Here is a 23,747-nt window from a genome sequence, read left to right as displayed (position 1 = left end):
ATTAATGGACTACCCCATTTTGGGGGAGAGATATGCCTTTAGGCATGTCACAATACTAAAAATGTGTGTACCTGGGGAATACCACTTAGAATTGATATTGCAAGACAATCTAGTCTCTATGTGGTATGTCATACTCATGAGACATTCAAATTCTAGAAGTCCATTAATTATACCGGGTTGGTTCTTTGTTGCCTCTTGTTGAGAAGAAATTATTTATCACATTATGGGGGAGTAATATTCTTTGTGCATATTACAAGCCATGAAAATGTTTGCATTTGAGGTTGTGACACATAGGTATTGTAAATTATCTCGTTCCTATGTGGCATGTTTGCTCAAACAAGTTCCAATTTGCTCAAATGACTTCATTGCTAATGTCTTTGCGGATCTTGTTTGTGAGATATATTCTTGGTAAGGTTTTCCAAAATGTGGAACCTACATATAAAGTTGGAAACCATTTGCTTCAAGTTATTCTAATCATTGCTTTAAGTGACTGGTTTAACTACTTGAGGCTATCAATAATATCTTTCGTGGCATGATGTTTAATTTCTATATTGTGCCATATGCTTTATTTGTTGAAAAGATAGTCTTGGATATATTTTCAAACTACCACTGGTAAATATTTCCTAAATATCTCTTGTCCTAGGAAAATTGGCAAACTATTATGAGGTACATATTTATTGATCATATTTACATTGTCTCTTGTGTTTATTGCCTAATTCCTTGCAAAGAAAATGTTTTTGACTCCCATGTGTCTTTCTTGCCTTTTATGGATCTTTTTATCCTCTTGGTGTTTTATTAGATATAGGTAGCGTGATGATCCTAGTTGTGTGCATTTTATATTCAAATGCAAAATCCTAAATAATACACTAATCTTGAGGGAGATCTTCTATATTTGCTAAAACACTTTCTTGATGATCATATCATCACATCTCTTGTTTCAAGCGTTTGTGCTTTGAAAGACAAACCTTTTCTTTTCGGTACTTCGTACTATCATGGAAAGGTTAAGGGTTTGGTTTATCTGTTGGAACCTTGCGCTCTTTGGGAGTTGGTTATCTCATTTCTTGATATTTTTTAACTTCTTAAAATGAGATAAGTCTTTGAGCATGTGTATTTTTATTTTTATTCCCTTTGCTCATTGGTCTTGCTTTGTTTGAACTTTGGAATCAACCTTGTGTTAATTTGATTCTTAGATATAATTTGGAAAATACTTTATCATGTCACACTTTTTTGTGCTCCTTGGTTTACTTGGTGTTTTGGTCCAAATTATATATCCTTTGCTTGTTGAAAGTCTTGTGCATGCATACGTACCAATATATATATCATATGGCATACTTTACTTTATTCAATCCAATATATATGGTAAACTCCATCAAATCCTAATTTGGCTAAGATGTGCATGAAATTCAATTCCATATCAATATGCACTTATGTGGAGTTTGTCCTATATGTTGTAGTGACTAACTACTTCGGACCAAATTAGTTTGGGTACCATATTGTACTTACCTTTGTGTTAGATATAATGGAGTGCATTGGATGCTTGTCTCACTCATAAGGAAAAAGTGGTGGTAATTTGAGGCAAGTTAGGATGATCAACAAACTCATATCTACGATATCCACACTAATGTTATCTCGGTAACAAGTATCTTCTCTCATGCATATTTTTGTAGCATCCAACCTTGTGGTTGCATCTTGGCATGAAAATCTTTATTTGCAAAATGTTGCTTCTTGCAAATATCTTAATAAAACCTCTTTATTGCAAATGTGAGAAAATTGAGATGAGTACATATGTTGGGAAGTATATAAAATCATGTTCATCGTTCACCTATCCCAAATATGTCTATCTAGAAATTTTATGGCATATCATTTCCTCAAGTTTCTCACATGTGCAATATTGATGAAAGTGCAAATTCGGGTCTTTCTTTTTGGTATCCTTTCTTTGCGATACTTGTTGCTTTTATCAAAGAATCCTAGCTATCTTATTTCTCTTGTTGATATTTGTGATATCTTTCATGTGTTTGTGGAAGAACAAGAGGCAGGAGTGGGCGGACGATATGTGGGCTGACAAGAAGAATTTCCATGTATGTGCTATGTTATGAAAAACTCATGTTTGTGTCATGTTTGTGTGTATAAGTCGACTACTTGTGTGTTGAACTACCATTCGGTATTAGGTAGGGCTAAACTAGTTGTGTTAAACTGCTATTTCGAAGTAGCTAGGAATGAACGATGTTATAATAGTCCTGATTGTTAGTTTTTTTAACTGTTGTTATGCTGCTTATTTGTTCTAAGTGATGAGGGGTAATATCACCACTTGGGAGAAGTGGTAACTAGACCACGAGATGGTAGATTACCAATCAGGGCAAGATTCCTAGTTTATACACATATTGCAGCTTAGTTGGTAACCAAAGAATGTGCACAAACGGGCTGATTTTTTTCGTTAGGAACCAAACAAACTGTCAGGGATATGGACTTAACCTAGTTGGACATGGATCTGGGAAGAAGATCTCGTCCGATGCAGAAATGTGCTGCGAGCAACCAATCATGCCCCTAGTGGCGTGTAGTCTTCCTAGGTGGTTCAAAATCTAGTTGTACTTTTATTACTTTTAGAGAACCGTTGATGATGATTATTAATTGAATTTTCGTAGTGGATTCTTCACAAAATAGGTAGCATGTAAAATCTGTTATATAGGGCGTCGTCCACACAACCATGGCCAGCTCCCGCCACCTTGATCAACCAGGACCGTCGCCCCTGGTCCCCATCTCCACGGACCCCGCCGCTGAGATCAACTAGGCGCTTAAACTGGACCTTGCGACACGCTCTCTTCCATTCCATTCAACAAGCCTAGCTGTTGGCCAACAGCGTCCTCAGCTCGCGGCGGCTGATCTTGAGCTTGAGCTATCCATGGAGGCGGTACTAGTTCCCCACCGCTACCAAGCTCGTCGGCCTCAAAGCTACAGCAGTGGGCAGACACTGTCTGCAAGCGTCTTGAGCTTGAGCTATCCATGTAGCTAAGGTGTCACAGCAATAAAGCTACACCTGCGGAGCAGGGGGCGACTCGTTTTTTGTATGAAGTCGATGCCACTTTTACTTCTATCAGTAATTAGTTCAATTTTGCATAGAGTAACGCAGCAGAGGATGATCTCCAACAGGAGCTTGTGCAAATCGCCAACAAGAAGCCACTTTTACTTCCATCAAACATGCATAGTAGCCAGACCATAGCAAGGAGCAGCAGATCTAAACAATTAAACAAAGGCATAACTTGACTTGAGATGAGAATCCAAATAATATAGGAGTAATATAATATAAGCAGGATGAGGTTTTACCAAAATTCCAACACTTGAAATACAAACACAAACACATATCCTCCTCTAATACAGCAGCCTTACACCATATTTTGACCAATGCCTTCTCTACAAAATGCAATATAACAATAACGAATAAAGGTTGCTGGTTCATAACAACCCTCCTCCTCTTCATAATAATAACAAATTCAAATTAACAGTAATAGTACAATGTATGTGATCTTCCCACCAAAATACAATCGTATTGCCAAGGATTAGCAGATGACTGAGGCCATCATCTTCGCTCAGGCAGCGGCAATGGGCTCAACTGCCGGTGCTGGAGCTGCTGCTGCGGGGGTAGTGGCTGCGGCTGCCACGGCGGGCTTCTCCGTCTCAGTGACGGTGCCATTGGCAGGGGCGTCCTTGCCAGGCGCCGCCGCTGCCTTCCCAGCGGCTGCCACAGCAGGTGGGGTGGGCGGCTTCATGTGTGGGGGTGGTGTCTGCTTGAGCTTCAGCAGTATCTGGCGCATCCGTGCCATGTCTGTGGGCTTCCCAGGCTTGGGGCCCTGGACCACAATGATCCCCGGCTTCTTGTCCTTGTCCTTCTTGCCTGTTCTCTTCTCGATGTTGGCAATCTCATGTGGGATGAGCTCCGATATCGCCTTCCAGTACTGCTGGTCTGCGCCCTTGTGGAACTTCTCCTGGTTGGATAGGAAAAGCTGACAGCAAGCAAGCAACACGGGAGAGAAAAGGAGCTGTCAGGTATCTATGCTATTGAAAAAGAGCCACAGAGAGTCATGATTGTAAGAAATAGCATACCTTCTCCCTTTCACGGTTTTGATCCTTGCTCGTCTCAAGGTTCAGCTTGCGCTTCTCGACGAAACCCTTCTTGAACTCTTCAGCTTCAATGGTAATTTGGCTCCTCAACTCCTTCTCGTTCTTCTCCTTTTCCTCCAGAAGGATTGCGTTTTGACTGTACACAGTTGTTGGAGTTAGCATCTATCTAATTTGGACAGGACAGATGAAATCAAGCAGTAAGAATAGCAGCATTTATTCCCTAGAAGATAACTCTGTGCAAGACCTTTAATGTAACATCAACTTGTATTTCTATCTCAGAGTGATAATTAGCTTCCTAGTCCCAGAGGCTAGAATAAACTACAACTCCTTGTATAGGGAACCTATCAACCTACACATAATTTTAGAAAATTAATTAACAGGACAGGAAACACGAGACAAACAACGGTAAAAGCTAATGGGTCCTTTTAAAGAAAAGCAATAATAGCATCGCTATTGGTGGCGATAAAAATGCAGCACTACAAATAAATGATCAAATGCTATTAAGTTAAAATAACTTGAATGTTCTTTCGATTCTCCTAGGTGAACAGATATGCCATGTGACCCACAGAAATAAAATAGAAAACCTTCTTCATAAGATAAATAACAGTCATATGGCCGTGATAAGGTGTGCACGCCCTCATATCTAACTCAAAGGCTTGAACATGAAATGGAATTGGCATGAACAACCAATGCCAATTCCATTTCCCTACGGTGAAAATTAAGACCACTTATAACAAGAGTCCAAGACTAATCTGATTCGACCATGATAATTGGTTTGCACAAAAAGATCTCCAATGCCCACAACTACTTAAACCTAGATTTCAATTGATTATTTTCGCATGACTCACGTTTGGCTAATAGTTAACAGATGTTGAAGCAAGAGAAAACATTTTATCACATTTACATGTCCTAATGCAAAATGCTGTACCAGTTGCTCCCAATGCCCCCATTTACATATAGGCCATGAGTGTAATACTACCTTCACTGCTTCTGTAAGAATAAAACGAATAATTTGTACTTGAGAAACTGCAACGGCTAATTGCCAGCATAGTTGATGTAGTATAGTAAATAAAAAGCAAGAGCATGGCTTACACTGAGCAATATATGGCAACATACTAAGATTCTGAAAACCAGTTCCTTTTTGTGGTCGTCGGTGATCATTCGATCCTTTTAAGCTAAATTCCTAGTGTGCAGAAGCTGCGAAGGCATTGGATCACAAGGCACGTGCAGTGAATTTTGAGAAGACGGAGCGAATGTAAACTGCAGCTCGGCGATGGCAATCGACAAGCCGGATCGCCGCCCAGCCCGACAGATCCACGCCCCCCAACAAACCCACCGTGCCACGATCGCGGAGCTAGATCTACCGTAACCACCCGCCGAGCCCGGCCAGATCTGGCCAACAACACGGGAAAGGGAGCGAACGGAGCAAGGGAGGTACCGGCGCCACTCGCGGAGCAGGAAGCCCTCCTCGTTGCCCATCTCGGCGGGGGACGGGAGGACGGGGGAGCCGTAGAGGCCGCCGTTGTTGTCGTCGTGGTGCAGGCCGCCGACGCCGTTGGAGTCCGGCATGCCGAAGGGGTGCGCGCTGGCGGCGGAGTCCGGCATGCCGAAGGGGTGCGCGCTGGCGTTGGCGTCGGAGTCGTGGCGGAAGGCGTAGGGGTCGGGGGAGGCCGGGAACCCGCCGTCGTCGTCCCCGGCGGGAACGGGAGCCCCGGCGTCGAAGCTGAGGAAGGGGTCGTCGCGGTAGGGCGCGGCGGCCGGGGAGGAGGTCGGGGAGTCGAAGGCGGTGGCCATGGGATCGGGATCACAGCAGCTGCGCCTGCGCTGGTGATGGATTCGGGCTCGCTTTCAGCCCAGCGAGTAGAGGAAGAACTCGATCCTTGGGTTCGGTTATGATCCTCGCTCTCATGTCGGGGACGAGTAGCGATGGTTAAGAGCACCTCCACCAAATCCCATAGATCGCAAAAGAAATGCCAGACTCTCACTAAAGTAAGTCAGTCCAGCAGATTGCCCATATTATTATTACACTTCATAAAGAGAATTATATAGATATCATAAAGATATAAATTACGCCTACACCGAGCCTCTGCGAAGTGGCAAAATGTAGGACGGACACGGACTACACTTAGTCCGTTTTTCTTAATTCGAAACCAATAATATAAAAAATATGAATAAAAAAATTAGATGTAGACAATGATTCATTCTATCAGTATGAAAAAACCAGTGCGAGATAATATGTATTCTGATCAGTGCAAAATTAACAAAATTGTAGATCTGAAATAGTGAACAATGTAACTTTTCAAATCTCCCAAGATTGACAGATTTTATCATTTTTGTGTAGCCTAGGGTACATAGTATTTTGCTTTGAGATTTTGCATTTGTACAATACGACCTTGGCTACATCTAGAATTTTTCTCCAGATTTTTTTTTGAAACTTTAAATTAGTGTTTTCGAACTTTAAGAAATACCAGGCTCCATGTGGCATGGGCACCATTTGTGATTTCGAGCCTCTAGACATATAAAAATGCCTCGCCAAACGGACAGGCACGCATTAGTAGGAAACTGCTACAAAGTACCGATCGCTATGCTCACACACACATGCACGCATCAGTGCATGCTGGCCATTAGTGAGACGTTGAGATCAAGCGCAGGCGGGTGCACTTGGATAGACTCGGACTTGGGCTAGAATTTTGTCCGCGCGAAGATTCCACGAAATTGGTCATGGCGTTGGGTCTTGCCCTCTGTCAAAGGCCAAGACCACAGTTAAATGGGTTGTATAGGTGGAGATGGCCTAAGGCCACGTCAATGGTGCATGGTGAGCGGCACAACACCACCCCACTGACGCGTGGCACGATGAAGGGAGAGGGTTGTATCCACAACCTCGTCATCTGCCATGTGCAAATCCAGATCTGAGCCGTCATGGGTGCATGAAAATGTTACATACTTTGTATCACATGTGTTTAGAGATGTAAACAGACGGATAAGATAGGATTTTTGCTCATACAATATTCTTTACCATGTATTTTTTTTCTCAAATTCGGATGGAGTAGATTTTAACTACTTTAGAATATGAATGCGGATATACCGAATTACGGGTTCGAATCGAAAATGGGACAGACTCGGACAAGAAACAAAAAAAAATCAGATATAAGCTCTCATTGGTAGATAGTTATAGTTCTTGCAAATCTTAAAAGGGATTTAAACTTTCAGTCTTGTATAGTTAAGAAAAAAAACACATAATACGCTAAAATTCAAGCATTGATAGAAATTTAAAGCTAAACATGCTCGTCAAATAAATTTTATAACTCAATAACTACTGAACTTTGTAACTCAATAACTACTAACCATGTGAGATTGACCTTGGCTTTTGACTCAAACTGAATTATCCCGTTTAAAACCTATAATTTATTCTATAATTAAATTTTAGATAATTCATATCCGCATGCTATTTGCTATATTAGCTTAAAACAGTTTCGGCACGAAAATTAGTCTATCCATTAATACCCCTACATGTGTTGGCTAGTGTTTTAGCTGCACCATTATGTTAATAAAGCCCACTATTTGCTGTCAAAACAAAAAAAATAGGCAAAGAGGAGATCAACATGAACGAAGAAGCCTCTGAGATTCATGAACGTCAGGTTTTGCAACAGCAAGAATGAACAGACGTTAAAAACTTAAAATATCTACAGCCCATCCACACAGTAAAAATGGAGATAAAGAGGTGTTGCTTGCGCAGGCAAGAGGCATGTGGAGTCCAAGCAGTTAGAGTGGTTTATATCTGACGTCCGCCTTAACCGTGGACTGCTCGTAGAGCGTGGCAGTTTTGGCTGTTGCATGTTTACAGAAGACGGTGCGGGATCCGGCCGTCCAAAGAACAGTGTGGCACTGGCCTCAAATCAGGAGTTGAAGAGGCTCGGAGAGCTCCTCTGACCGTCAGGCTAGATCCAATCTAACGAGGTTGGTGGGTATCACAACTCATCAATACCTCATGGCTAGGGGGCTAGGGACGTAGTACTCTTTTTCTCTAGCAACATCAAAAGACACGTGTGCTTGTTACTTGCAACGACGGTAGTTTGCAGTGGTGCAACCGTTTGTATGCTCCTTGTGCCATGTTGTTTGTATGCGCACTATTATGTTTATAAACACAAGAAATGTATGACTACGAGCGTACATCGTCAAAAAAATGAAGATGAGAACTGCTGCAGGAATGCAACTAACCGCCTGTCCTATTATTGCTTTTGACCAAGCTAAATTACTAACACAGAGGCAGAGCAGAAGGTGACGCGGAAAGACATGTGACAATATGGCAAATAGTAAAGAGAAGACTACACCTTTTACAACAATTCCGCCAACAAATGCCTGATAAATACATCATCCACCGCCTAAATTAATGCATCTCTCAATGTCCTGTTACCTCTTATGAAACAGTTGTTGCCTGGTTTATGCTGTCCCCAGACGATATATTGCTGCCTCCTATGGTGTCAACATGAATAATAATGTACAATTCACATTCTCCTGCTCCTCTCCCTATTCCAATCTCCTGATCCTAGAGACGAGGCCAATGTTGCTTTCCTCAGTTTCTGCTGATTTTCGTACTCCTTCTCAAGCCGAGCCTGCGATGATACATGGATTGGATGCCTTGCGGCATTGCCATGTGTTTGTCTTGCGTCAGGTGTAAGGGCCTTCTCGGGTCTGACGGGAGATGCTGCATCTTCGATAGGAACAGGCCACCTAATAGAGCCTTTCCCTGGGTTGCTCATGCATGCAGAATCATTCTTCCTATCTACTATTTTCTTGGTAGAGTGGCCATTTCCGGTTAGAGCTGCATCACTATTCCGAGAGCCTGATGAGCTCTCGGCTGTACCGAATGGGGATGACGGCTTGCGTACTTTCACCTTTTCCGGAGGTGACTTTGGCAACTTAATTGTTCTGTTGCTATATCCTTGCGCGCTCCACCCTTCAGTGCTACTTTTCATATCACACAGGGTCTCAGCAGCACGCAATACCTTCCGTGATGCTGAGATCATGGACAACTCATATCAGCCGACTGATAAAAATTGAACAGTTTAAAATGCATGATAAAAAAAATGAAACCCAAGAAAGAAGTAAGCATGGTCAACTAGAAACCTGCAGTATTCAAAAGGATTTGATACTGCATGCACTTGCATAATCTTTAAGCTGTAGCATGGGATGCATATAAGTAACTAGTATGACCAAAAAGCGATGTAACATGAATAATACTTTACGTAATCACTATAACAATAATATTTTCTATCTATATACAACAAAACTATGAGAGCAACGATTTTCAATTAATTAAACAACTTTGAATTTATTCCTTACTAAATTGTTTCATACCTTGAGGTGTTTTTAGAAGAGAACGTCCACCATCATTCCTCTGGAAGCTATCTGAGGTGCCCCCATGGTCTAGTGAATGCAGTAGTTGCGGGCCATGCTCGCTTCCAATCTTTTTTGAGCAAATAGTTTGTCCAAGCGATCCAGAAGTTGATTCTGTGCCGCATAAATTAGATTGCTTGCCACATGAATCAATGATAGTTGACTTCACCGTATCCATTTCTTGAAGAAGATCATCAATTTTATGGACAGTTGAATCTTCATAATCTAGAGCAGAGGGATATGGTCCGACTCTCATCCACTGCCAATGTGAGTTACTCCTACTTGATCCATGTTTACCGGAGTCAACACTTGGTCGATAACCCCCAGCTTGTGAGTATGACCAAGGAAATGGGGGCAAACTAGCTCCATGAATAGTCATGGAAGGCACTGCAGCTGAGCACTCACTTCCAGCTGATAAAAGAGAATCAAGATCGTGCCCATGGGGAAGTGTTAAACGGCTTAGGATATCCTTTGGACAATGAAGAATAGTATTACAGACCTCTGTTTGTAAAGGGTCCTGTGCAGTAGTAGAATTAAAATAAGGATGAATGGAATTATGAGGTGCTTCAAGACATGCTAATGATTCAAACATAATTACACTTACCTTTACCTTAACCAAAGTGGATGGTTTGTCACTACACTGCTCTTTGATATCACAGCTGGAGGTACTTGCTGAATGCAGCCTAGGACTCGGGGTGAAATTAGCATCCTTCCCGTGACTACAGTCCACGTCAGATAGCATAGAAAAGGCTTTTCTGACGGACACAAGGAGTTCATCTTTTGTGTGCAATACCTTCTTTCCCTTTTCTCTTCCTAGGCTGGAATATTTGTAAGTGCCATCCAGAAGTTCGCTCAATGGGAGATTCTCGACGTTATTTGTGATGTCACGGATATCAGGTTTAAGGCCATGAGCTCCTAAAAGAACAGTTAAAACACTGTAAGGTGTCATGCAAGAATATATATGATTAACAATAATTAGCCTAGAAGTAAACCAGTAGCATGGTTTTCTCCCATTACAATACTATCGTAATCATCCTGAAGGATATTCATAAATGATCCCTTCATAAATACATGGAAATAAAAGAAAAGGTCATTCTTATGGATGCAAATGCCAATGGGGAGCAAATATTGCATGGTACTCAGTTGTGTAGATTTAAGTAAAAATTATACATGTACTAGTAAGTGCCATGCAAAAGGTCTTTCTTATGGATGCAAATGCCAATGGGAAGCAAATATTGAATGGTACTCAGTTGTGTAGATTTCAGTAAAAATTATGCATGTGCTAGTGAAGTGCCACGCAAAAGGTCTTTCTTATGGATGCAAATGCCAATGGGGAGCAAATATGTTAAGCAACCAACATCGTGAAGTGCCATACTACTATACTAGTCATGCTGGCGGTTACACATATTAAAAACACTGATATGTAGAAGATTCTGGCATACAGCCATAGTCAGTGTCGATCTTTGTGTGAGCAAAATTTAAGTGCAAGGTAAATGAGTTGTGTACTGCCAGAAGGGAATTGATACTACCTCCGTTTCAAGGAATAAGGCGTCCTCGTTTTACGTGTTTTTTATTTGACCAAGAATTACTTCAAATTGATAAACATTGTTTGTATGAAATTAGTATCATTGAAAAGTTCTTTTCAATACGAATCTAACGATACTAATTACATATAATATAATCAAGATTTTGTTGCTCAATTTTTATGGTCAAATTTCGTCTTGGAATACGCGTGCGCCTTATTCCTTGAAACGGAGGTAGTATGTGAATAGGACTAGATGTGACACTGGCATATCACCTTTCCGATTAAGAGAAAACAGGCATAACCCTTGTCTTGATGAAGTGATAAAAGTTCAAATGATGACTTAACAGATCTATATGTTTGGACCATTTCGAAAGTATCCTGTATTATGTAGAAACTGCATGCTGATAAATTAAGAGCTAACATACAATGTATAATGGCCTAATATGTCCAAATGTGGAAAAGTAAGAAAGTTCGCATTATGATAAGGCATGAAAAGAAATATAACTAAGAGAGAAAATCAATATATAAATCATAGTTGCAACCAGTTACTACATACCAAGCACGCCGTTTCCCAAGAAACTGGAATCATAATTTCCATAACCAGACTTTGATGTGAAACAATCATATTTAGATCTGACACCAGACCTAGCATTCTTCTTGTCAATTCTCTTCGCATCAGAAAAACGCTTTTGCTTTAACAGCCTTGATTTTTCTGTGTACAATTAAATTAAGGTGTGAAACACAATTATTATTAGAATATCAAACTAACAGGAAGCATTGACATTACATAGAATAAATAAATGACTGCTTGCACAAGGTAGAGCTATATCAAATATGGACTACAAAAGCAGTGAATGTCATGTTGTAAAAGCGAGTTGTGATCCAAAATGGAGTATCAAATGGATCAAAAACATGAATCACAAATAACATTTAAATCCATCTCGCAGTGTGAACACACATAAAAATATCGTATTGCCTCTAAGAATAGAGCCGAGCAATAAACACCACTGACACAATACAATATTTCAACGGAAAAGAGTCAAAAGACTAAACCAAGAAAAGCCTGCCAACTGTATTAACAAATTATGAAGGACAAAATTGAAAAGCAGACATGGCAAGCTCTTGTGCCAACTCGCCCTACCAATAGTACGGACAATTAGTCATTCAGAAGAAGAGACAGCAGCATCCACACCCATTGAACACGGAAATATGCACCAAAGAAGAATTTTGGACCATGAGATCCTAACCATCAAGCTAGTGAGTTAGTAACAGGAGAAACCAGTGACATACTGGGCCATTTTTATTTATGTGGAGTATACTGTCTGTTAAAAAACTTGAATGTATTGCGAGGGTTTTTTTACTACTTGAAACACTATTATGGGTTTCTGTGCATAGAAGCAAGAAAATTTAACTACTTAAATCTACTAAAATATATGCATTACTACGTATATATCACTTGTGAGTATATTAGTCACTATTAAGATGAATAGGTCTAGTTTACTCTGACACGTCAACAATTGATCACTACTATAGCCTGTGAAAACAAAACATAGACGAATCAAAGAACACCAAGAGAAAAGATCTCTGAAATCAGAACAATGGTACATTTCGCATAAAAATTAAGGAGAAGAATCCCGTGAATGGTAATAATCTATTTGAATGTGAGGAAGCTGGTGAGTCCCCTTGATACTGCACATTACCTCTATTACTAAATTAATCCCTGGAGTTATGCCCCTATGAACTCAATAGTGCTACAGTTGACACTTGGCAGTATTAGAGCAAAGTATCCTTGTAACCCACCCAGCAAAACATAATTACACCTCCACTAAGACTGGTTATGAAATGTTCCCAGTGGATGTTGGGCTGCCATGGATGTTGCAAAGATGCACATAAATGAAGCTTTATCTCAAAGGGAAGGGCTGTGTTCTCAAGTGCTAGCCATTATTGAGAGCAGGTGGGATAATCAGATGGATCGAAAGCTACATGGTGCTGCCTTGTTCCTGAACCCAATTAAGCTTTTTGCCATTCAAGAGACCAACAAGAGACTAGCTACACGGCTGCGTTCCATGTTCAATGGTGTGCTATGGAAGATGGTGCCCGATGATGATCTCCAATCCAAGATAAGCAATCTAGCTGATGATATGAGAGGACAGAAGGTATTTGTTTCATGAAGCAAATGGCAATTAAATATCGTGGGAAAAAGAGTCCTCGTAAGTGATTCTAGTTGCTTCTTGATTTCTTTATTTGCTGATTTTTGTGGCTGTATGTATGGTGTATGAATTGCTACTTTCGTAGTGCTTTGGTGGGGTGCATATGGTGGTCTTGCTTATTAACTCCAATGTCTTGCCCAGTGAATCATTAGTCTATGTGCTCCATCATCCGGCTGCGAGCACAATTGGAGCGTATTTTCTCATGTAAGTAATTAGCAATTGGATATTTTGGTATTTTATATTATTACTGCAGCAGCAACTTCTCATGGATTTTTTTTGTTTGCAGGTCCATACCAAAGGGAAAAACCGCTTAGAGTAGAAAAGATTGAACAAGCTTCCGTGTGTCTCATACAACCGGCAAATGGAAAATAGGTTTCAAAAGCTGCGTGAGGAAGGATCGGAAGGAAAGAGGGCTAATACTCTTATCCTAGAAGAATTTCAATGGGATAATGAGTTGTTCCATATCAATGCTGAATTGGTTCATCAAAATGAAGCTCAAGGACTTGACGGTGATGGTTCTAATACATTATGTTGGTCTCAAGTTGATGAAGCCTTGGGTGCAACAGAGGGTCTACAAGGCCACAACTTTCCGAGGAGAGCTCGTGGTGATGCTAGTGAGCGACTAGTCAACCCACCAGCCCTTATATCACCTATGGAAGGAGGGTGCCAAATCTGATTGTGAATGATCCAGAGTTGAGGGCTGAACTTGAAGAGGTTGATGACAGTGACATGGAGAACGATTGTGATAACAATGATGATTCTATGCAACAGAATGAGAAAGATCAAGAACTCAAAGTGGATATTGATTGATATGAGAACACTCCGAAATTTAGTTTGCTGGAGATGTTGTGTTGAACTTATTTATTTTCTTGTGGCCTTGTGCATCTGTACTTATATTGTTATGTAACCTATGTTGAACCTGGGTGGTGTTGAACTCATTTGTTTGCTGTCTTGATGTTCCTTGAGTGGTCCACTAAATCTCTGTAACGAATGATGTAATCACCTCCTAGGAGGCGTGTACCCTTCTTCTGTTCAATGAAAAGAAACGTGAAGTCTATGCATTTTCTCGAAAAATGTTCCTTGAGTGCTGAAGTTATATTTTATGCATGTGCTGGTCTGCTGGAGTGTACAACCAGTTTGATAGCACAAATATGATTAATTTTTCATTTGATGTAGGCCGGTAGAGAAATGGAGGCCCTGCCCACTGGACGCAATTGCCACAGTATCAGGTTCCTCTCCACTCCCTATGCCATCAATATTACTACTATTAGTAGACTAGTTACTTAGTATGTTTCAGTAGTTACAGCTCGACTACATATCGACTAGTCTAGCACTAGTCGAGACTAGTCGCGACTAGTCTTTGAGTCGGTACCCGACACTCAGCGACTCGTAATTATTCGTTCCCATAAACTTGACATCCATCTCACTATTGTCAATATGCCAGCATGTAGGAGAACAGAACGTAAGCAAGAACACTCCAACATTTGACAGGAAATATTTGTGTAGCAAAATTTTATTTTATTTTGCCTCAATACTTCAAATTTAATGGTCAAACCTTTGAGTTTCAACGTACCTACTTATATAAATTGCAAAGACTACTGTAAAATTGCTACTTTGTGATCATGTATTCTACAGAGGCCAAAATAACAGAGAAATGTTAGAGAAACAAGTGCAATGGAAACATAGTATTGATTCAAAAGATGGCAACATGCATTTAGCCCAAAATTAGGATATGTAGCTCTGAACAAATCCATTAACACATGCAGAGTCATTTGGTAAGTCATCAAAATAGAAGTTTTGTTATGTCAAATTAGATACCCATAAATGAAGAAATGAAACTTCATAACTTACCAGATGCTGTGCATTGTGTCATTTCAGGCACAATCTTATGTGGCAGTGATTCATGGCCCTTAGCTTCAACAGCTCTAGTGTTTTGAGCTGGCTCTAGCTTTGGCCTTTTTGGACAAGGTGGTCCATCCAGCAACTTTATGGTCTTTTTGGTCGGTATCTTGCTAGCTTGCTTATGCAAGGATGGAACAGGAACGGTACCAGTTCCAGTGTAATCCCGCTTGCCGTTCTCAGACTTAATGCCAGCAAGAGATTTTTGCATAGATACCTCCAAAGAAGTCCTCTTATTTTTATAGGATGAACTGCTTTCTGCGTTCTGGTTGTGCTGCTTCACATCTGCCCATACATGATTTAGATTGATTAGTAAATCAGTCGCCAGAAGTCAAACATATGAAAGACAAAACCTTACGGCAGATGAAACATATTAAGTGACACGTTTAAGAAAGGATATCAATAAATACTTGAAGGTTACAAGATATCACTGAATTTGACGTCAGGAAAAGGGAACATCAATGCAACATCCAATCCAAGCCCTAGAGAGATATCGAGTTTCACACATCTGTGGAAAACGTAATGAGTATATACATGGTAGGAGATATATATCCTACTACCGGGCGTAGTTACTCCCATTCTCATATACTACCATGGAGTAGTATGTACACTTTTATCACTTTGAATATACTCATACCATAATTCTAAGATTATAGAATGCCAACTACATGAAAAAAATCCAAGTGCATCCGTAGTTTTTGATATATTTCATAAATAACTTCATATGTGTGCATCCATAGTTTTGATATATTTCATAAATAACTTCATATGTGTACATACAAAAGAGTATTTCCAAAAAAAATGGTACACACTACCTAAAACGTGGTATATATACTACCTAAATAGCCGTGTATGCTACAAACTACAAGTACATAGTGCCCGGTATGAAGGATACAACCTAGATTCTATGAAAACATACGTGGGTGTACAAAAAAGGCTTCATGTACAAGCTTCGCATTCATAGATGCATGGGCACCATAGTGATGGTGTTGTGTATCTAGCATCTCAAAGGCCTCTAAAGAAGCTTTGCATAACTATAAATACAGAAAATTACACCTAGGTAGATCGGGTGGATAATTTTATAACTTATAAATTGTCGTTTTGCAGAAGTGTGAATGTTCAAATTAGAACAAAGGTAAAACAAAAAAAGGCAAATAAAATTCATAACCACAGAAAACGTAAATAAGAAGAACAAGTATTGGAAACTAGTAGTATCAAGTTTGGCACGATTCACAAGGTAAAAAGTAACTAACAATTGCCAGACACGGGGAACAGATGGTGTAACTGCTGCACTTCAGTTGCATTTACTACAGGTGCTCTACTCAAACACGTGAAACTTACATCTTTAGATTATGTGGACCACAAGCCTGTAAATACTCAATCAAGTCGCAAACATCAGCAGAAGAACAAAAACATCTATTACCGCACAAGTAAATAAGCTCAGTTGCATTTACTACAAATACTTTGTACAAGAACTTGACTTTCAAGGATCAATCAGCCAGACAAGGTTGCCTCCCTCAATCAGCACATGCCTCTATGGGCACTCAATTACAGTAGCTCCTTGATCAAAGGACAGGGTTTCACCTTTCTCGATTGTCTATCTCCTCACTCAAAGGGCAAGGCTCCTCAGCTACCTGATCCCAGGCACCCTCCTTTCAAGGCCAGTCCTCTGGACAGTCAATTATAAACCTCTACACGCACCTCCTCAATCCAATGAGGTACAGAGCCTCCGTGCGAGATCAAGTCCACACTATTCCAAGAGTCAGGTTCTACTCGCAATTAGGACATTGGGTGCCCAAAAGTGCTATTAGGTATTATTGCTCCACAGACACCCATGCCACATGAGCATCAACACATTGTCATCCTTGGATAATATCCCCCAACCCTAGCACCCACTTTTGAAGTTCATGAGCCACAACTTGCCATCATGAAGATGGAAAAGGGCAGTTCTTTACAGGGATGATTTTACCACAACTTGTGCATAGCGTTATAGAACGATTCATAATATCAACCACTCTGAATTTCTCCATAGCACCTCTTGCGCACGAGTGTATCAGGCAAGCTGTTCATGCTACCTTGTGTGCCTTATCTTGAGCCTTGTGGAACAGAGGGGGCTAGAGTGGGGTTAGCGCCTCGCCTGGCATGCAACCTTCACCATGCATAAGATGACTCCGAACTAACCGATTGGTGCAAGAAGCATCATTGTTCTCATGTGATGGTATACATAGCTCTTCGATAACAAAGTGACAAATGATGTACAAAGAAAATCAAATCTCTACTATAAAGTTGGAATCGGTGATGATGGCACGGCCATGTTGACTTGGTTTGGATCGATCGGTAAAAGAAAACACTCGATCCTTACGTCCTCAGCTTAACTGTCTACATGACGTGGGACAAAACTTGAAGAAAACAATTGATGAAACATGCAGAAACGTTCCTCCGTGGCCCCCGATGGCAGCCCGGCCCAGGCAAGGCCTAACTGAAGTGGGCCAGTCCAAATTCTGTATGGCTGAACGCATCGCATCGGCGCAGAACGCATACCAGTAGTGATCGAATCAGTATCCTTGTCCATCTTGATCCAGCTGCAACGGCCGTGTCCGTGCGTGACTGAAACGCAAAACGAGCCAGACCAACATGGCAACATACCACGTGGTCCACAAGAACAAAAGTAACGGATCGACCAGCAAACGAACGCATGCATGAGGCAGGTTAGTTACCAACTGGCCTCACTCAAAAAGAAAGTTAACAACTGGCTAATTAATAATTGGTGTAATCACTGAATTCAGCTCACGTATCTCTACCATATACTATTTGCTACTTTAAATTGTCAAAAAAAAATGGTGCACGTCGTATGCATTTTGTATGGCGTGCTAACTAGCAACCTTGCGAGATTAATACACGTGCAAGTACCTCGCCGCCGAGAACAGACCGTCGGTCTGGTGGCTAGGCGTGCGGGAGCGCACTCTGCCCACCCGGGTTCGAACCTTGGGTTCGGCGGGTGCTCAGGAGTTTTCTTCTATAAAAATGCCAACGGGTGCTAGTGCCTGGGTTGGTCGCATTTTTTTTAAGTACCTCGCCGCCCAAATCCTACCATCCGAATTCTACCATTCTCGTCGTGGAAGATCGACCCTGGCGCCTGACTCGCGCTGCCGAAACTCGCCGTCAGACTCGACTGAGATATAGATGTCCCTGTATTTTTTTTATTGCATGTTGTAAATTCAGTCTTATTTTCATTCTTCTAGGGCTTTAGTTGCGAGTAACTTTGCTTGTGCACCAACAAGTATGATTGGTTCGTAAGCCCTGGCGCTGATGAGGATTACGCATTAATCATTTCCATTGTTTAAACAATGTGCTATGCAGAGAAAATATGCGAGAGGTGGAGACAGTACGAGGTAAAGGCGTCAAGTCTCGCACGTAACTTGAGAGGACAGTAGGCGGTAGAGAGATCTAGAGTATGTCAACAACTATTTCATAATCAATCAATATCACCCTCCTAATTGACTAATCTTACTTTTTGAAGAACATATTTGTGTTTTTAATGTGGTAGCAACGCACGGGGGTATGTAGCTAGTAGAGGATAATACAACCACTAGTCATGTTAATGCATTCCTTGCCAGGGATATTTAAACGCGCAACCCTTCACAAATGGCAAGGAAAGGTTCTGTTTCAGAAAGCGTGTCCCTCAGATGAGCAGATCATGTTCTCATTGTGAAGCTGCAGTCAATCGCAAGGTGTGCCTTCAAATCCTTCATCGAAAAAGTGTATGTACTAAGTTCTGAAGGCATCTACTAAACCAACATGCTTTGCCGCGAAAAGAGAACTAAACCATAATACGTCACACCGCACGATGTTGCCATTTTTTAAGTCAACCCTCTGGCAATCCGATCTTACTGTATTTGATTACACAAACAATTATAAGTAACAAAACAATAACAAAAAAAAAACTTTCCTTTAAAGTTAAATGGTTGCAAAACAGGATACTAGCTAACCGCATGAAACCAAAAAAATCTCAATCACAAGGCTCCTCGAGGAGAAGGCTAACACTCAAGCCAAGTGAGATCCTGTGAACCAAAAGAAAGGTATAGCAAACTCTTCTACAACAAGTCAATCATTATACCGGAACGAAAAACAACAGTATTATTAATCCCGCAGTGCTCTCTGGTCTGGAAGGCTCATCAGCTCACCACATCGTCCACCCTTATGTCTTGGCCGCAATACGCATCGGCTATTCTAGGAAAAATGAAAAGTGGCCACTGACCCAACAAACCACTCCAACGTGACCACCGGTATGACAGAATATCACGCCAACAACAGGATAAGGAGAGGTCGAAATGATTTCCGATTTTACATAGGAGCAAAACTCCAGCCAGCACCCTGCACAGCGAGATCAAAGAAAAGGAGGATGAGGAGATTATTACCGCCGGTCCGGCGATCCGCATCTGCACAGCGCCTGAGAACCTCCCCGCCCCCGCCGGCGCCGCCTCCTCCGTCGACCCCGTCGGTAATCAGAACCTTCCCAAAATCGACCTTTGCTGGCAGTGGAATCTCCACAGCGTCCATCCAGTCCGTCCGTCCCCCTCTAAATGATGAAGGCCGCAAGAAACAGACAAGTCACCGCTCCAAATCGGCGCCGATTCCGGCGGCACCAGCGCCGAATCGGGTCGCGGGAAGCGGCTGGGGGTGGGATTGGGGCAAGATCTGGAGGGATCGGTGCGGGCAGGCGGCGGCGCGGGGTGCAGGGGAGGGGGACATCTAGGGCTTGGAGCGGAGGTGGGTGGGGGTGGGGGAGGAAAGGGAAAGGGGGGAGGGGAGGAGCGCGGAGGTATATATAGTTTTCGGGAAAATACAAGGTGCCCGTGGCCCGTCTCACACGCTCACTGCCCACCCGGGACATCCCATTCCCCATCCCCCACTGCCCGTGGCTTTGAGATTGGATTTTATTTCCCTGTTTTTATTCTTTGCTTTTCATGATTTTTATTATTTTATTTATTATTGTTCTCTGTAGGGTTCTGGATGGGTGGACACTGGATATCTCGGCTAATATTTCTTTTCTCTCTCTTTTCTCCGGTCTTGTGATTTTTTGCAAACTGATGTGGATGGAGGGCAATGTCATTTTCGGTACTTTACAAGTTTCACAATTATTAAATGTCCAAAGACTGTACCACCACAATTATTGATTATGTGGAATTTGACAAAGGGATTAGGCCATTATTTTTGGGGAGTTCAGTGTGGCCACACTATCCTCCACGTGCATATAATTAATTTATTTATATATTGTCATACAATTTGATCTTCTAGTTCTAGTGATGTTAAATAAGATGTGTTCGCATTTTCTCTCCCTTGATAAGAGATATGCAAACTCGGAGTTGGGTCATGGTATTTGAATTCATCATTTTTTAGTAAATTTATAATAAATTTTGTCTCTCTCGTATTCCAACTATATGTTCTAACATTCTAGTTCCTATAGAAACATTTTCAAACAAACGGAACATAATCTTTGGTTCGCTTTGTACCAAAGTTCCCACATAAACTTTATATACATAGTTGACATTTCTTCCTATATGTGGTTAACCATAATCTTGAGTCCTTCACGGCGGAGCTAATGAAGAAGAGTGGAGGCGGATGATTAAGATAGTAGACAATTTTGTTGTGTAAATTCTTGACTGATTCAAACTTGGCAGCGCCTCCGAATATGGTGCAAGAAATCGTGAAAGCAAACAAAATTGGTAGTTAATTAATATTTAAAGTGTTCCCGTGAAATTCTCGGGTCGAAGGACAGATGGTATATAGTTTTCAAATGTCCATGATGTTTTCACTCATCTAGTTTAAGGAAAGAGGTGACCTAGCATTTGTAGTGATTCTCCCTTGGAAAGAAACGATAAAGATTAGGTAACGAACTGCACGCTGTTGGGAATGGTGCTTCTCTTTTACACTAAAGATGAATAGGCATGTAATTGGTAATGGAAGATCAAAGATTTCGACTATAGATTTGGTGAACAGGACTACAAGTTCTAACTAATTGATTCATTATCCAATGGATAAATATAATCATCTAGAAAAAGCATTTGTGTGGACTATCCTATGTGGCAAGGTTACTCTAGAAAGCAAGATGAAGAAGCTAAACAAGGTTAGATGTAGACTAAGGTTAATTAACCAAAGAGGACAAACATGACCAAAATGGAGGAGCACAACGACGTGGGGATTTTCTTTTTGAAGTTCAAGTTCTTGGGGAGACTATGATCTCCATTGGAGAGTTCATGTTAAACAAACTCCAGAACAATCGCGAAGACATGCCCTTCTTCTTCATGAGCTCGATCGCTAGAAAAATTATGAGCTCTTCCACTAATGTGAGATCTTAGACAATTTCTGGCCCTTTACAAACTTTGCGGGGCATCCACAACCTTGCATGCTCGAGTCGTCCAGGGTTTCACACAACTCCAAGAATGGCAAGCACGATGCAAGCTCAAAGGAGGGAGCCAACTTTTTGGCTTTAGTAGAATCACAATATTTGTCTCCTCTCTCTTTTGACTCATTTAGGGTCAACTTTGGTGGAGGGGGATATATATAAAGCTTATGGAGGTCAATAATCTCAAATGGCTTGAATCTTAAAGGTGACGTTTGAAAGGAAGAGATGTCGCCTAGAGGGGATGAATGGGCGTTTTAAAAACTATTACGAATTTGGCTTGTAAGAATACGGAATTAAACTAACGTTTATTCTGCAAGCACGGAATATAAATATGCTAGGCTCAACTAAGTGCAACAACATCAACCTAGATAAGTAAGATATGCACAAGATATATATAGCACAACAGATAGCAAGATATAAGTACTTCAAGCACGATGGCTATGACAAGGAAAGTAAACTCGGGTATAGAGAGAACCGATGCACGTGTAGACGAAGATGTATTCCCGTTCCCCCCCCGCCCCCCCGCACACACACACAAGATGAGGTACGTCATGTTGGAGATATGCGGGCTAGCGCAAAGATCTCCCGAACACCACGAAGGCTCACCTTCTTCTCCAAACCAATTTCACGAAGGACAAAGACCTTTCCCTTAGGGTTAGCTTTTCCTCCACTCCAAAGATGTCAAGCTCCACAACCACTTCACAACCTCCACGAAGGAGAAGTTCAAGCCTCTTCACAATCTTTCATGAAGAGGTCACCGGAGCACCAACTGCCAAGCCAACTAGAAGGTCACCAATCGTAATGGAGAGCTCAACACTATGCAAGGATGCAAAGCAAGAACACCAAGAAAAGTGCTTAAATCCTTCTCTCTCAAATACCACCAAAGCACTAAATGCTATGGGGGAACTAGAGAGGAAGAACAATGGTGCAGCTCAACCAATGACTCCAGGATCTAGATCCAAGGGGTTTCCCTCACTTAGAGGAGGATTTGTTTGGTGGGGATTGTAGATCTGGATCTCCGCTTCCAAATCCCTCAAAAGATGCAAGAATAGGGAAAGGGGAGGAAGCCAGCTCAAGAGGTTCAACAATGGTGGCCAAAACATGTTCAAAAACCCCTAGAATAATGGGGAAGAAGACCCTTTTATAGCCCCCTCAGAAATAAGACCATTTGGGCCAAAAATCGAGACACCCGACACTGAGCCCGGTAGGACCGGGTTGGCTGCCGACCTACCCGGCATGTCGAGCCACACGCCGAAAATGCACAACTTTTGCATCCGGACTCCAATTTCGATGATCTTGGGCTCAATGGAATTATGGCAACGAGCTCTGCAACATTATTCATCGAAACATTATAGTACAATCATTGAGTAAGAACAACAATATAAAAGGTTTGTCCTATCTATAAATATCAAACCGGTAAAACCTCCAAACATGAAAACGCAATAGAAGATGCATACGAATTCCGTTTTAGATGAACTTGGATTTGCTGTAAAGCTAGCAAGAAGATCAAGACCTCAAATAAAGAAACATCAAGAAGCAACAAGAATATAGGGATGCAATGAATGCAAAGGATTGAGCTCCCTAAGACGATGCGATCAAGTTACTCAACCGAAAGCCCCTATTGATAGTGCGGCTATTTATCTTATAACACGGTCTCTCAACAACCACCTTGAGCCCGGTAAAAGGGAAACCTAGCAAGGCCATACCTTTGCCTTGCGCATCCCGCTTGATCTTGATGATGACGCTCCATGCTTCATTCAAGCCGGAATGCCCACTTGATCATTGTTGCTTTGTGAAGACTCATGATTGCTCCCCCATACACCACTATGGGAAAGCTCCATTGAGGCACATATTCACAAGTCCATTATTACCAAATGGACGATAAGCTTCAAGCATGATCTTCTCGATATACACATCTTGAACTTGCCCTTCTCAACCTTGATGACATCCATACTTGATGCCATCCTCACATGGACTATATGATATCATACTTCTTGATGCATGCCCATGACAAGATACATAACCCACATAGACAACACAAATGCACATATATAGTGGGTTAGCTCATGAAGCGTAATTGACAAGGCTTACCATACCACAAGATCACATGATCCAAAGTGGTACACTCTTTATGCTTCATGTATTGGCCAACTTGAATTAAATCTTCACTCTTAGTACGTCTTGGTCAACCTTG

General features: G+C 41.5%; 2 protein-coding genes across 3 annotated transcripts; both read right to left on the bottom strand.

Annotated features, from left to right (window-relative positions):
• Positions 1-3,262: 3,262 nt before the first annotated feature.
• Positions 3,263-6,082, bottom strand: LOC124692182 (clathrin light chain 2-like). Its single transcript, XM_047225506.1, has 3 exons — positions 5,555-6,082; positions 4,099-4,252; positions 3,263-3,998 (listed from the first exon to the last, which is right to left on the bottom strand). Exons 1-3 carry the CDS (start codon positions 5,908-5,910, stop codon positions 3,585-3,587), a joined length of 924 nt encoding a protein of 307 aa, XP_047081462.1. The 5' UTR covers positions 5,911-6,082; the 3' UTR covers positions 3,263-3,584.
• Positions 6,083-8,410: 2,328 nt separating this feature from the next.
• Positions 8,411-19,896, bottom strand: LOC124692181. 2 transcript variants are annotated; one of them, XM_047225505.1, is made up of 6 exons: positions 19,566-19,896; positions 15,100-15,432; positions 11,595-11,750; positions 10,124-10,428; positions 9,475-10,030; positions 8,411-9,133 (listed from the first exon to the last, which is right to left on the bottom strand). In XM_047225505.1, the coding sequence occupies exons 1-6, from the start codon at positions 19,705-19,707 to the stop codon at positions 8,622-8,624; spliced, it is 2,004 nt and encodes a 667-aa protein (XP_047081461.1). In that variant the 5' UTR covers positions 19,708-19,896; the 3' UTR covers positions 8,411-8,621. The 2 variants fall into 2 exon arrangements, with proteins under 2 accessions (XP_047081461.1, XP_047081460.1); XM_047225504.1 differs by having other exon boundaries at positions 10,118-10,428; positions 19,566-19,894.
• Between the last annotated feature and the right edge of the window lie 3,851 nt (positions 19,897-23,747).

The sequence above is a fragment of the Lolium rigidum genome, chromosome 2, assembly GCF_022539505.1.
Source record: "Lolium rigidum isolate FL_2022 chromosome 2, APGP_CSIRO_Lrig_0.1, whole genome shotgun sequence".
Taxonomy (NCBI): domain Eukaryota; kingdom Viridiplantae; phylum Streptophyta; class Magnoliopsida; order Poales; family Poaceae; genus Lolium; species Lolium rigidum.
The sequence above is the reverse complement of the archived record's forward strand: the minus strand, read 5'-3'. Positions and strand labels throughout refer to the sequence as shown.